We start from the raw sequence: 15,521 nt of genomic DNA, 5'->3' as shown, positions 1-15,521 counted from the left end.
GGCCTTACTGACATATATTAGAGGCTGTTTCTGACAAACTAGGTAATCAAGGACCTCAGATATATGGCATAATGACAAATGTAGTGCGATAATGGAACCTTTCCCTGCGGAGCCATTGTGCTCTTAATGCTCATTAGCCATTACACGCACTCAGTACACATCGCAGCGCCGCGCCGTTGCGAGGGATCGGTCGCGTTTTATTCGCAAATAAACATGCTAACTAATACAGCGACATTAGTCTGGCTCCATGGCTAAATGGTTAACATGCCAGTCTTTGCCCAGAGGTATCCCGCGTTCGACTTCTGATAGGGATGGGGATTTTAAATGTAATTACTTTATGATTCTGGCTCGTGGGCTGGGTGTTTGAGCCCTCTTCATTATTTTTCTTTTGCTAGTGGCTTTACGTCGCACCGACACGGATAGGTCTTATGGCGACGATGGGATAGGAAAGGCCTAGGAGTTGGAAGGAAGTGGCCGTGGCCTTAATTAAAGTACAGCCCCAGCATTTGCCTGGTGAGAAAATGGGAAACCACTGAAAACTATCTTCAGGACTTCCGACAGTGGGATTCAAACCACTATCTCCCGGATGCGCACCCCTCTTCATCCTTGGTAAGGCACCATTTTTACAGACGCGCAGGTCACCTAAACGGTGTCATCTCGAAAGACCTGCGCCTTGCCTCTCCGGATGCAACACGCCATTATTGTCTTTCTGTAGGGAGTACAAGTACAGTTCGAAGAGCCTCCGTGGCTCAGGCGGCAGCACGCGGGCCTCTCACCACTCGGTTTCGTGGTTAAATCCCGATCATTCCATGTGAGTTTTGTGCTTGACAAAGCGGGGCAGAACGGGTTTTTCTTCGGGTACTTCGGTTTTACCTGCCATATTTTATCCCAGCAAAACTCTCCAATATCATTTCAGTTCATCTGTCATTCATTAATCATTACCCCAGAGGTGTGCGACAGGCTTCGGCAGCCAGCATAGTTCCTATCCTCGCCACTAGATGGGGTCTTCATTCATTCCATTCCTGACCCGGTACAATGACTGGAAACAGGCTGTGGATTTTCATTCACAGTTACAGTTTGTGTGTGAGTGACTGTCAACATTTACAGCTTGCATCCATTCTTTCCTGATTTCTATAATGGTAACCATTCAGCACTCAGCAATCAATTTATACCTTGTAAATAGAGCATGGCGAGGTAAACGAAATTAGAAAAGAATTGCGAAGATTTATCAAAAGGTATGTGACGATGACTTTAGTAGAGGCGTGCCGGTGAGTGAATCCAAGACGCCGTTGCATCATTATCGCATTCAATGAACGAAAGAAGGCCATTAGGCGCTTGATGCCATCTCATATTCGCTCGTCAGGTAACCATAGAAACTCTTAGTTTCATGTCTAGTTTCTCATAGCTTCGTCCCATATCGAATCGTGGGCTTCGGTAACAGACCGTTGTCTTCGGGTAGCGTGCATGTCTCTTACCCGGAGGCCGAGGGTTCGATTTCCGGATAGGTCATATTTTTTATGTATATTGCAGGTTCGAGGTCCACTCAACGTACGTGTTTAAGATTGATGAGTTATCTGACTGTGAGATAGCGGCGCCGGTATGGAAATCCAAAAATAACGGCCGAGATGATTCGTCGTGCTGAACACACGACACCTCATTATCTGCAGGCCTTCGGATCGCTTGTTAGGCCTTGGCATTTACGGGCTGTTGTGCCATGAAGGGTTTGATTTTTGCTTGTTTGTAAGTAACAGGTACCTATATCGTCTTTTAATTGAGTTTCATTTCTTACGTCGGTGGTAGTCATTGTCCCACAAGAACATTCGCAAATGTACACACGACAAACCCTATATCAATCCTTTATCACGTCTGAGATATTGTGACTGTGCAGATGACAAGAACAACATCAATAATTTCTCAGGCTGAGATGTAGTGACTGTGTATATGGCAGAGCCAACACCAATCTTTACTCATGGGTGAGGTGTCGTGGCTGTGTAGATGACAGAGCCTACACACATTCTTTCTCGTGGGTGAGGTGACGTGGCTGTGTAGATGACAGAACATACAGTAATCCTTTCTCGTGGGTAAGGTGTCATGGCTGTGTAGATGACAGAGCATACAGTAATCCTTTCTCGTGGGTGAAGTGTCACGCCTGTGTAGATGACAGAGCATACACTAATCCTTTCTCGTGGGTGAAGTGTCACGCCTGTGTAGATGGCAGAGCATACAGTAATCCTTTCTCGTGGGTAAGGTGTCATGGCTGTGTAGATGACAGAGCATACAGTAATCCTTTCTCGTGGGTGAAGTGTCACGCCTGTGTAGATGGCAGAGCCTACACTAAGCCTTTCTCATGGGTGAGATGCCGTGGCTGTATAGATGACAGAACATACAGTAATCCTTTCTCGTGGGTAAGGTGTCATGGCTGTGTAGATGACAGAACATACAGTAATCCTTTCTCGTGGGTAAGGTGTCATGGCTGTGTAGATGACAGAACATACAGTAATCCTTTCTCGTGGGTAAGGTGTCATGGCTGTGTAGATGACAGAGCATATACTAATCCTTTCTCGTGGGTGAGATGCCGTGGCTGTATAGATGACAGAACATACAGTAATCCTTTCTCGTGGGTAAGGTGTCATGGCTGTGTAGATGACAGAGCATATACTAATCCTTTCTCGTGGGTGAGATGTCGTGGCTGTATAGATGACAGAACATACAGTAATCCTTTCTCGTGGGTGAGATGCCGTGGCTGTATAGATGACAGAACATACAGTAATCCTTTCTCGTGGGTAAGGTATCATCGCTGTGTAGATGACAGAGCATATACTAATCGTTTCTCGTGGGTGAGATGTCGTGGCTGTGTAGATGACAGAACATACAGTAATCCTTTCTCGTGGGTAAGGTGTCATAGCTGTGTAGATGACAGAGCCTACACTAAGCCTTTCTCATGGGTGAGATGTCGTGGCTGTATAGATGACAGAACATACAGTAATCCTTTCTCGTGGGTAAGGTGTCATGGCTGTGTAGATGACAGAGCATATACTAATCCTTTCTCGTGGGTGAGATGTCGTGGCTGTATAGATGACGGAACATACAGTAATCCTTTCTCGTGGGTAAGGTGTCATGGCTGTGTAGATGACAGAGCATATACTAATCCTTTCTCGTGGGTGAGATGTCGTGGCTGTATAGATGACGGAACATACAGTAATCCTTTCTCGTGGGTAAGGTATCATCGCTGTGTAGATGACAGAGCATATACTAATCGTTTCTCGTGGGTGAGATGTCGTGGCTGTGTAGATGACAGAGCATATACTAATCCTTTCTCATGGGTGAGATGTCGTGGCTGTATAGATGACAGAACATACAGTAATCCTTTCTCGTGGGTAAGGTGTCATGGCTGTGTAGATGACAGAGCATATACTAATCCTTTCTCGTGGGTAAGGTATCATCGCTGTGTATATGACAGAGCATATACTAATCCTTTCTCGTGGGTGAGATGTCGTGGCTGTATAGATGACAGAACATACAGTAATCCTTTCTCGTGGGTGAGGTGTCATGGCTGTGTAGATGACAGAGCATACACTAATCCTTTCTCGTGGGTGAGGTGTCGTGGCTGTGTAGATGACAGACCCTACACTAAGCCTTTCTCATGGGTGAGGTGTCGTGGCTGTGTAGATTACAGAGCCTACACTAATCCTTTCTCATGGGTGTGGTTTCATGGCTGTGTATATGACAGAGGCTACACTAAGCCTTTCTCATGGGTGAGGAGTCGTGGCTGTGTAGATGACAGAGCCTGCACCAATCCGTTTTCATTGGAGAGATGTCGTGGCTGTGTAGAAGGCAGCAGAGCCTACCCCAATTCCTGCTCATTAGAGTTTACCCAAGTCATGGTGAGATGATATGCATGATTATGTGAGTGAGCAAGGGAAAATTGCCTCTTTCTCTACGAGACGTTGAAAGGTTGAATCTGGAAGTTCAGTTGCTCCTTAATAGAAAGGTTTGTAAGTTTTATAGAGTAAAATAAGATGTACTGGAGAGCTGTATGAGATCAGTCCAGGGAATGATGATACAAAATAGGCCTGATCCAAAATATAAGCGTTTCTACTTCAGAGTGCTAAAGCTACACATATCAAAACTGCTAACAGGTATCGTAGGCAGGCAGTGAAATTAAGGAGTCATATTTTCGTTAAGCAAGTACCAATGGCAAGGACATTTCTTTATTTTTGACGTACATCAACCTCCAGAAGCTTGAACAATATCACAGCTTCCCGTTGTCAATGTTTCAAAGTATGTATACTTACAAGTGACGTGACGAAAGGTGCCACCATGGACCCGACACGAGCACACATGGAGGAGGATCCGACGCCGACGTTACGGACCACAGTGGGGAAGAGCTCTCCGCTGAAGAGGTAGATTGTTGGGAAGGAGGTTGACATCCCTAAGATACCAACAGCGGCCAAGGTCACTGTGGGCCAGGTCAAGTCACTGGGGACAGCGATCAGCAAGAGACAAGCGGCAGCGGCCAGTAGCTGTCCGGAAAGCAGAGTAGGACGTCGTCCGAACCGATCCATCCAGTAGATACAGAGCAGCGCACCGGGGATTTCGATCACCCCCGACACCGCCACGTTGATGAAGATGTCGCCACCCACCTGCAACAAGATCATCAGTGATTCAGGGAGTACACAGTTTGTTTCGAAGCTATACAGGGAGTATATAACAATAATGTATGGCGGAACATTCAGGACAGATTCCTCGCACATAAAAGAGGAAAATATATTATGTGAGTATGATTTAGGAAAGGCTTTATTTCCAGGTTAGAACTCATTTTTCACAACTCTAAATAGAGTTAAAGGCAAGTTGAATTAAATTTTAAAAGTACTAATATAGACACTCATTCTTTCTCTATAAACTGTAAGGTTAAAATACCCCCGCCCCCAGGGTTGGCTTTTCCTAGGACTCAGCGTGGGTTCCCACCTCTATCACCTCAAGGGCGGTGCCCTGGAGCATGAGATTTTTAGTCGGAGGATACAACTATAAAAAGGATCAGTACCTAGCACAGGCGGTCTCATCTGCTATGCTGAACAGACTCTTTGTGGGGGATAGGAAGATTGGAAGGGATAGTAAAGGAAGAGGGAAGGAATCGGCCGTGGCATTAATTTAGGTACCATCCCGGCATTATCCTTGAGAAGAAGTGAGAAACCACGGAAAACCACTTCGAGGATGGCTGAGAAGGGAATCCATCCCCCCCTATACCCAGTTGGCCTCCCGAGCCTGGGTGGACCCCGTTACAGCCCTCGTTCCACTTTTTCAAATTTCGTGGCAGAGATGGGATTCGAACGTGGACCTTCGGGGATGAGAACTAATCACACTAACCACTACACCACAGAAGCGGACATTTGAAATTTATACGCTTCAAAAAAGTCTTCTTTCCGAGTCTTTCGTATGGCATCGGACAATACACTGGCGGGAAATACAGGACGGCCAAAGTCTGGATCCAGGTATAAGCAGTAACGGCTCTTTCCTTTGTTGCACATAAAAATGGGGAAATAAGAGGGAATTGTGACGATGGTGATATGGCGTTAGTCTTAAATAACTTGCGTAATAAAGAAGTGAGTCCGTTTCTGCGGTGTAGTGATTAGTTGATTAGCTGCCACCGCCGGAGGCGCGGGTTAGTTTCCCGACTGTGCCACGAAATTTGAAAAGTGGTACGAGGGATGGAACCGGGCCCACTCAGCCTCAGGAGGCCAAATGAGTAGAGAGGGATTTCGATTCCCACCTCAGCCATCCTTGAAGTGGTTTTCCGTGGTTTCCCATTTTTCCTCCAGGTAAATGCCGGGTGGTACCTAACTTAAGGCCACCGCCGCTTCCTTCCCTATTCCTAGTGTATCCCTTCCTTCTTTCCCCACAAGGTCTCTGTTCAGCATAGCAGGTGAGGCCATCTGGGAGAGGTACTGGTCCTTATCCCCAGCTTCATCCTCCCGCCGCAAAGTCTCACGCTCCAGGTCACTGCCCTTGAGGTGGTTAATGTTGGATGCCTCGTTGAGCTCGAGGCAAAAACCAACCCTGGAAGGCAAACGGATTGATGAAAAAGAAAGGAAGAATAAAGGATTTTAATGTGCCCAAAAGTGTATTAGGAGATAACGAGATCCCATTAAGAGCATGTATTGGAAATATTGAAAGTTTCCAGAGGATATTCGCTTACGAACGGGAAGCTGACTTATACACTCACATAAAGATATCGTCGCTTCACCGGTAAAACGTTGTATCCCACAATACTCTTCCCATCCATTATTCTCCTTAAGGCTGGTCACGCCTACCAGCCACATATGGATACGCAGTCCATCAGAACAATGTCCGTTGTGTTTTCTTTTCCCTATGTCGACGATTAAACGAAAATGAACCTTACATGCATTGCACACTAGAAGTGCGTAAATACGTAATGCAAACGTACATTCCAACAGTACGGTACTGTAAGGTTCATTTTCCTTTACACATGGGCATAGGAAAATGAACACAACAAAATTTGTTCTGATGGACTGCATATCCATACGTGGCTGGGAGGCGTGACCAGTCTTAGGGAGAATAATTGATAGGAAGAGCTTTGTGGAATACAACCTTTTACCGGTCGAGCGACGATATTAAATAGCTAACTCATGCCACTGAAAAAAAAAAAGTTTTTAACCCTCGCTTTCCAATTAGCAGAGCATTTATAGAGTGATCATCGTTTTAACAAAGCGGTATAGATTTCTTCTGTGTATTCATGAAAATACACCAAGATCGGAGTTTAAAGACTGCCTATTCAACAAGTTTTTTATTATAATTTAAATTTCAACTATAAGGGGCGATCAAAAATTTCCGTTTGACAGCCGAACAGTCCCGAATCGGGATGCCAATCAAGCAAAATCACTGTGGGCAATGAGGCACTTATTCCAACGACGCACCAGGTTAAAGATCCCCGTGTGCCCTGCTGCGTGAAGTAGTCCGTAACCGCCTGCTGTACATCCTCGTCCGACAGGAACCGTCGACCCTTGAAAGCCTTTTTGGGAGGACCGAACAAGTGACAATCGCATGCGAAGAAATCAGGACTATAGGCCTCATCCACTGCCTGCTTGTTTTTGTCCGTATTGTATGAGGCTGGCCTCCTAGATCGACCGGCGTCTTGTGTTGAAACGCGACCCACACGGAACTTGGTGCACCATTCCACGACGTAGTTTTCGACAGACATACTGCCCCATACACAGTCTTCGTTCTCCGATGGATGTCCACCGGTGTTTGTCCTTCGAAAACCAAGAACAGAACAACAGCATGTTGGTCCTGTTTCGACACCATAGGTTCACGAGGCCGCATTTAACGCACACACCTCGGCACGAGACGACTGCCTCACTAATACCTTTGCCTACTACTACTACTACTAAACGTTTCCATTCCTCCCCTGAAGAGGGAGGTGGGCCTCTTAGACGGTGACACTGTCTCTCAGGCCGGCAGATTTGTTACGGTGAAGGAGATGTGCGGAGAAGGTGAGGGGTTGGGCGGCCGTGGCCTATACTACGAACTGTCCCGGCATTGGTCTTAGTGCAGGAGAATGGAAAACCACGGGAAACCATTCTCAGGACCACCGACGGGTGGGACCAGGCGTGAAGTACGGCACTGTGCCCCAGGCCCGTCTCCTAAATGCAGGGGCGTAGAGCCACGGTAGAGCCGTGGCCAACTTTCCTCTGCTCGGTTGGCCGGTCAGAGTACAGAGCTGTTGGACCACGAGCAAGCCGTGGCCTCTTAAGGGACGAAACCCAAGGGCCGAAACACACTCTGCATCTACAGACCTCCCTTTGCCTACATGTCCGCGCTTATATACCCGCATTGGAATCGCGCTATGTTGCGTGTCCGTTGTAGCAGCGTCCTCAAACGGAAACTTTTTGATCACGCCTTATCTACATAAATAAAATGCTAACGAGGACTGGGGCAAATGTCATGACAACTATTTTTTTCTTGTAGATATGTGAACGGATCACAAACGTATATGTGTCGTGTGGAAGTTCCGCAGGCATAGTGTGTATGCAGAACAACAGATGGCTCTGTGACAGCTGTTAGTAGCGCAGCGAGGGCTGTGAAATCAGTCAGTTGGTGAGTATCGTGCGAGATGGAAATAACCCGTGTTGAGCAGCGCGCTTACATCAAAATAGCCGTTCTCCGAGGGAGAAATGCGATGGAATATCGCAGTGAATTAGCCCTTGGGAATAATGCCCTACCATGCCGTACAGTAGCGCGGTGGGTAGGAAGGTTTCAGCAAGGACGTGTGTCAACCAGTGATGAGCAACGTTCGGGACGATCTGTCATTGTGCGGACCGACATGGAGGCAGAAGGTCCGTCAGAATTCTTCCCCAGTCAAATTGATGGTGATCGTCACGTATGACGTCAGGGGTGCCATTGTTTGCCACTTTGTTCCACATGGCAGAACAGTGACCGCACAGTACTACAGGGACTTCCTGGTGCGACAGATACGACGTGGCGTTCGGGAGAAACGTCCGGATCTTATGGACAGTGCAATAATCCTGGACGACAATGCAAAACCCAAAAAGCAGAGTGTGTAGGGAATCTACTGCGACGTTGGGGATGGGAAGAATTGGAGCACCCACCGTACTCTCCCGACATTTCGCCCTGTGACTTTGGTCTCATTCAAAAGATCAAGGAACCACTACGTGGTACGCGGTTTGCAACACGAGAAGACATTGCTAATGCTTTGTGCCAACAGGTGACCTGATTCACACATGGTGCGGCATATGCTGAGGCAGATAGTATTCAACGCATACCACATCGTTGACAGCGTGTAGTGTCAGTAGCAGGGGACTACTTTGAGGGTCTTTAGGCCCAGGTTTGTCATGTCAACTTTATCTGTACTGTGTTGTCATTCTTTTGCACCGGGAAGGCCATGTTGCCCTGTATACTACCGTAATAAATTAGTGTGTTACGATATTTCAGTGGTATTCTTTGTCCACACATGTAGTTAACACCTTGTCCTTTCGTCTGTATACAGTATGTCACATTTTCCAACCGGACTGGTATCTTCTAGAAAAAATGTTGCCATGACTTTTGCCCCAACCCTCATATTTTGGCGAAATGTTCATTCCTTTTTCCGTTTCAGGTGTAATAATGTCCATCTGCGTATTTCTAGCTTAGATGCCTGTTTGTTTGTTTGTTTGTTTGTTTGTTTGTTTGTTTGTTTGTTTGTTTGTTTGTTTGTTTGTGTACTTATAACTTGAAAACTCTGGATATATTCTACCAAACTTCATATTTAGAGTAAACCTGTCCTTGGGTACATTTTAGGGACAATGTTGTTTCTGAATCCCTGAATTGACTGGGGGTTTATTTCGAAACCGAAACCTTGATTTTGCAACCCCACAAATTATGCACAACCGAAACTTGATGGAAATCTACCTGCCTTAATTAAAATCAATTTCTAAAACTTTTTCTTACGTGCATCATTTCGATACGAGGATTAATACGAGAGATATCATAAATGTACCGTTTTTCAGTCTTAATTCGAGCAGATTAAGACTTAAAACTGGTCCGTGTAAGGAATATTTCGTGTAACTGCAAAACTACTGAAAATATTGTAACCAAACTTCATATTTCTCGTCCCCCTGTCGAAAGTACCTCAAATAATCGGAGTGGACTGCGAGTTTATACGAAACCGGAACAGCAATTTTACTCTCCCACAAAATATACCAAACCAACCTGGATGGGAATAAACGAACTTTGTGGAAATCCATTTCTAAAATTTTTTCCTCATGTGCACTTTTTTCGATAGGATGATAGATAAGTTAGATAATATCAGCGAACGATTTTACAGGTTAAGTCCTGTGGACATAGCCCAAAAGCTTTTGTACGTTGAGCAGATTCCTTATCTGTTTAAATAAAGTCATAACGACCGTGTGTCTGTACATTGACTATTCTGGCGAAATGTTAATTCAATTAACCGTTTCAGGTGTAATAATGACCATCTGCTCACTTTTTTATCTTTGGTATCTGTTTGTTTGTTTGTTTGTCTGTTTGTTTGTTTGTTTGTTTGTTTGAGGTCTTATAATTTGAAAATTACTGGATATATTTCTACCAAACATCATATTTCTAATCTACCTGTTCTTGGGTAGATATTAGGGACAATATTATTTCTAAATCTCGTATTGGCTTGGGGGTTATAGCAAGTCGAAGCAGTGATTTTACCCTCCTACAAAATATACATGACCAACTTTAATGGAAAACTACCAGCCATAACGGAAATCAATTTCTAAAATGCTTTTCTCATGTGCACATTTTCGTAAGGAGAATACAGGGGAGTTATCACTAATGGACTGTTTTACAGGCTGTCACGTCATATCAAGTTTGGATTAAACAGTTTAACTAAAGAGCCATTTTACTATTTTCGATAGAATAGATAATAAGAGAGGTGATCGTCAACGATTGGTTTCATGAGTCTTCAGTAACACTGCCACAGATGAACTACAATATGAACAACGGAGGAATAGGAAGAATTACGCACAGCTCCCGACCAGGAACTGTATCGTTCAATAAACTCTGTGGTCTCGTCCATTCTGTCTCCACTTTGTTCAGCTTTATCGAAGTTCACGTCAGACTACTGCCACGGGCTTTCGTAGAAGAGTATCAGTTTAACATGCCGTATTAAACGTTTAAATACAGGCATATAACTTCGTATTAATTCATGAAGGAATCGTGTAAATAGATTATCAATTTCCGTCAAAGAACGAGTACAGGTTGCTTGAGTCATCAGTCCATTGACCTGCTTGATGCAGCTCTCCATGCCACCCCATCCTGTGCTAACCTTTTAATTTCTACGTAACTATTGCACCCTACATCAGCTCTAATCTGCTTGTCATATTCATAGCTTTGTCTACCCCTACCGTTCTTACCACCTACACTTCCTTCAAAATCCAACTGAACAAATCCTGGGTGTCTTAAGATGTGTCCTATCATTCCATCTTTTCTTTTCGTCAAATTTAACCAAATCGATCTCCTCTCACCAATTCGATTCAGTATCTCTTCATTCGTGATTCGATCTATCCATCTCACCTTCAGCATTCTTCTGTAACAGCACATTTCGAAAGCTTCTATTCTCTTTCTTTATGAGCTAGTTATCGTCCATGTTTCACTTCCATCCAATGCCACGCTCAACATGAAAGTCTTCAAAAACGTCTTTCTAATTCCCATATTAATGTTTGAAATGAGCAAATTTATTTTCTTAAGAAAGCTCTTCCTTGCTTGTACTAGTCTGCATTTTATATCCTCCTTACTTTTACCGTTGTTAGTTATTTTACTACCCAAGTAACAATTTTTTTTTTTTTTGCTAGGGGCTTTACGTCGCACCGACACAGATAGGTCTTATGGCGACGATGGGACAGGAAAGGCCTAGGAGTTGGAAGGAAGCGACCGTGACCTTAATTAAGGTACAGCCCCAGCATTTGCCTCCTGTGAAAATGGGAAACCACGGAAAACCATCTTCAGGGCTGTCGACAGTTGGGTTCGAACCCACTATCTCCCGGATGCAAGCTCACAGCTGCGTGCCCCTGACCGCACAGCCAACTCGCCCTGTGATGTATAATTATATGATTTGTCGTAATAGTTAGGATGCGTAGACTGAGCCCCACCATGTAGCGAAAGGCATCGATAAACAAAATAAATAACGTCTGTTCACCTAACCCCGAAGCGTTGGATAGCGCCAATTCCACCTTCTTCATGTAATCGTGCAGTGTGTATACCAAAATTATCGTTAGCGTTGGTGAGGTTTCATCCCACGAACGTCAATTTGACGGCTGTAAGGCGTCGTGAAACATATGCTAAAGGACTTCAATTTGTGTCGACAGAGAAGTGTCATTACTTATTTCTAGAACTGTACTTACGTGACCGATGTACTGCGCTAGTCCAAAGAAACACAGTCCACACACCATCCAGTTGTAGTATATACAGAGCGTCTTGACCCTCATGTTCGGAGTTCGAAACAGGTCCAGCATGTTCCCTGTGCGTTCGGGTTCTGCTCCCTGGAAAACATCAATATTAGTGGCGCTCGATAGTGAGAAGGAAATTAAAGATCTGTTAACTTCTAAACATCTATGACGGAATGTCAGATAGTACATTCCGCTAATATTTATTTTTGTGAAATGGTAAAGGGTCCGCCTCTGTGGTGTAGTGATTAGCGTAATCAGCTGCCAGTTCCGGAGGCCCAGGTTAGATTCCCGGCTCTGCCACGAAATGTGGTGGTAAGAAAAGTGGCACGAAGGCTCGAACAGGGTCCATTTAGCCTCAGGAGGTCAAATGAATAGAGATGGGTTCGATTCCCACCTCAGCCATCATTCGAGAGGTTTTCCGTGGTTTTCCCACTTCTCCTTGAGGCAAATGCCGGGATGGTACCTAACTTAAGGTCACGGACGCTTCCTTCCCTCGTCCTTGTATATCCCTTCCGATCTTTCCACAGGCACCGGTTCAGCATGGCATGTGAGGTCGTCTGGGCTAGGTATTAGTCCACCTTCCGAGTTGTATCTCCCGACCCAAAGTTTCACGCTCCACGACAGTGCCCTGAGGAGGAAGAGGTGGGATCATTCGCTGAGTTCGAGAGAAAAACCAACCCTGGATAGTAAACAGATTAAGAAAGAAGAAATGGACAAGGGAGGTGAAGGCGAAGAACACTGATTTATTTCGACAATACTCCTTTAATTTACGACATAATCACTACATTTCAAGCTGAATGCGTTTAATAAACCAGTATGTCAGTTTGAAAAGTGGAATGAGATTCTAAAACGTTATAAACAGAGACGGTATACTAGATAATTATTGACCGCAATTGAAGCGAATTATGGACCAATGCTGAAAAAGTCGGTTTATTTTACGTTCAAAGGACAATTGTGAGTACCTACCGTTGTTTTCTTAAATCGGAAACAAAAGCCTAAATTGACTACAAAATTGATGTGTTTCCCTCAAAATGAGTGGAAATTATCTTACAGTCTTTCTATCATAATGAAAATGAAAATCCACGGCTGTTTCCAGCCATTCAAGTGGGTCAGGAATGGCATGATTGAAGCCCCATCTAGCGGCGAGGATAGGAAATATGCCAGCTGCCGAAGCCTGTCACACTCCTCTAGGGCAATTTCTATACTACTACTACTACTACTAATAATAATAATAATAAATTAATAATATTGGTTTTACGTCCCACTAATTATCTTTACGGTTATTGGAGATGCCGAGGAGCCGGAATTTGTCCTGCAGTAAATCTACCGAAATGAGGCTCATGTATTTGAGCGCCTCCAAATACCACTAGACTGATGAGGGGAACCCGATATGTGTAACGACCCGATTTTCCAGAAACTTCTCTCAGTAAAGTAGGGGTCGATATAAGCGAATACATGGTTTAGGTTATCGTAGACACTCGACCGTTTCCGAGAAAATGACAGTCGAATTTTTCAACGTGCTTTACGATCCTTTTAGAGCGTAGCTCGGTCAACTGGCGCGGAGTCACTGAGCCTGTCGCCGCGGCTTCACACTTTTGCGCCCCACGTTCGAATCCTGATGACGTATTCTTATTTCTATTTATCTACTTATGTCCATTGACGATTACTACACGATTGTTAGTGGTTACAAGGGAGTTATGTTTATTGTAAAATTACAACTGGGTTTCACAATAAGTGTCACGTATTTATTATATATATTGTAACTGTTCAATACCATGCTAAGAGACACATCTTGATACCCAATAAGACATATATGCCGGTTTCCGCATAATTCTACGAAATATTTGGTTGTAACATGCATTTTATGCCAGGTCCGGGATACGAGCGGCGCTGTGCTAGCTCCAAGCTTGAAGTTCTAATTGCGTGTACCGAGAAGGAGAGCTCCCAGTACGGCGAGACATTGGAACTACGCTCTCTCTCTTGCAAGCGAGCGCAAAGTAGAACGCCACGCTCAACTACTCCCTAGGTCAGGAGTTAAATTTACAGGGTTCTAACTTGAGATCTGGATATTCTCACCGATTTCCCTGCATATTCTTGGATATCAACCCACAAATTTCGCACGTCAAGTAGTAATGATAATAAGAATTCGTTACAAGCCTAAGAAATTTACAAGTAAGGACTCAATGAACTCAGCATAATTCACAGTATTTGATAATGTAAGAAAGTTAATTACTTATCGAGCGCATTATTCGACTGACGTGCGGTGATGGTCCCTAGTACTTATCTTGACACAGATAGGGGTGTCCCCATACCCCACCACTTCGCGCGCTAAAGTGCAAAATGACGCTTGGGAAATCACCCGAAAACCTGCGGTGCGATTTAAACGAGAGTAGATCAGTGAATAGAGGACGTCGAGATCTACAAAATAAAAAACTATACGACTTTGAGAGACAATCATTAGCGGAGCGATTTTTCCCATAGGGGCGGAGTTTACCCTCTCCATAGTGGACGACCCGTGTCTTGTATATAAGATTAACCAGGACAACCCTCAGTTACTCGGTTTCGATATTGTGTTAGAAAGAAGTCTACTCCACGTCAGTCCGATATGCATTCATAATGCAGTTTCATTTCCCTTGTGCGAAGTGATAGTTGTGTATGTACATATACGAAATACTAATCCCTATGTACATCAACGGAATGCGGACAAGCAGTGTTATTGCAGGCTAAGTGAATATGTTTAGAATGGATAACATTACAAAAATCGTCACGACGTAGTGACTTACTAAATATAGAGAACCAGTAGTTATTGTCCTGTGATTAAGGTATGTGCAGTCGTAGGAGACACCCAGCCTAAAAAAATAAACGTCATATTAGCCAGAAACGTGCACCATAAATTGACAGTGACGTTCCCGCAGGAAAAAACAAATCAATAAATATTTATCTCTATAACGAACAGTAATCGAGTAGCGTACTTCAGGGACAGTAACTACGACTTGGGAAGTCCTTTCGAGTCTAGGACTTGATCTATCAATGTCATGTTATTCGAAGACGTATAAAGAGTGCTTCAAATAACCGATTCCCCATTTGTTCGCATGTATGTAAATGCTCTTCGTACCCAGGATTCACCACTATGAGAACGCGCCTCTGTGCCTGCGAAATTCCTGTTTGAAGACAACGCAGAACCTCCAGCAGTAGGAGGTAGCAGTTCAAAACACCATGGATTCAACCCCGAAGGAGGTGAACCCAGGACTTCCTACTAACGAGACGCCAGTTATGGACAACTAAGTCCATAGGGGTACTCTCAGATAACAGCAGGTTACACACAACAAATGATAAGTACATTCCCATAATATTAGCATGAAAATCAGCCATGTCGCATTAATAATTATACAAAGAACTTTGTAAATAGAATCTATCAGCATGCATTTTGATGTTTATTACAACGTGTAGGTGACGCAATATGCCTGTTTCAATGGGGTAAAGCTTCTTTATTCATTTTAATTTTTGTCTTTGTGGTTATTGGTTAATCACAAAGTTATTCCGAGTATTTTGCATGAAGTAGTATATAAGGCC

General features: G+C 44.2%; 1 protein-coding gene across 1 annotated transcript in view; it reads right to left on the bottom strand.

Annotated features, from left to right (window-relative positions):
* Positions 1–15,521, bottom strand: part of LOC136867002 (organic cation transporter protein) — a 383,839-nt gene that overhangs the window by 15,939 nt on the left and 352,379 nt on the right. The window contains exons 6-7 of the mRNA XM_067144099.2: positions 11,904–12,041; positions 4,296–4,643 (exon numbers count right to left, since the gene is read on the bottom strand). Coding sequence (XP_067000200.2) covers positions 4,296–4,643; positions 11,904–12,041 — 486 coding nt within the window. The remainder of the gene's footprint in view (positions 1–4,295; positions 4,644–11,903; positions 12,042–15,521) is intronic.

The sequence above is a fragment of the Anabrus simplex genome, chromosome 3, assembly GCF_040414725.1.
Source record: "Anabrus simplex isolate iqAnaSimp1 chromosome 3, ASM4041472v1, whole genome shotgun sequence".
Taxonomy (NCBI): domain Eukaryota; kingdom Metazoa; phylum Arthropoda; class Insecta; order Orthoptera; family Tettigoniidae; genus Anabrus; species Anabrus simplex.
Note: the sequence above shows the minus strand (reverse complement) of the source record. Positions and strands in the feature narration are given on the sequence as shown.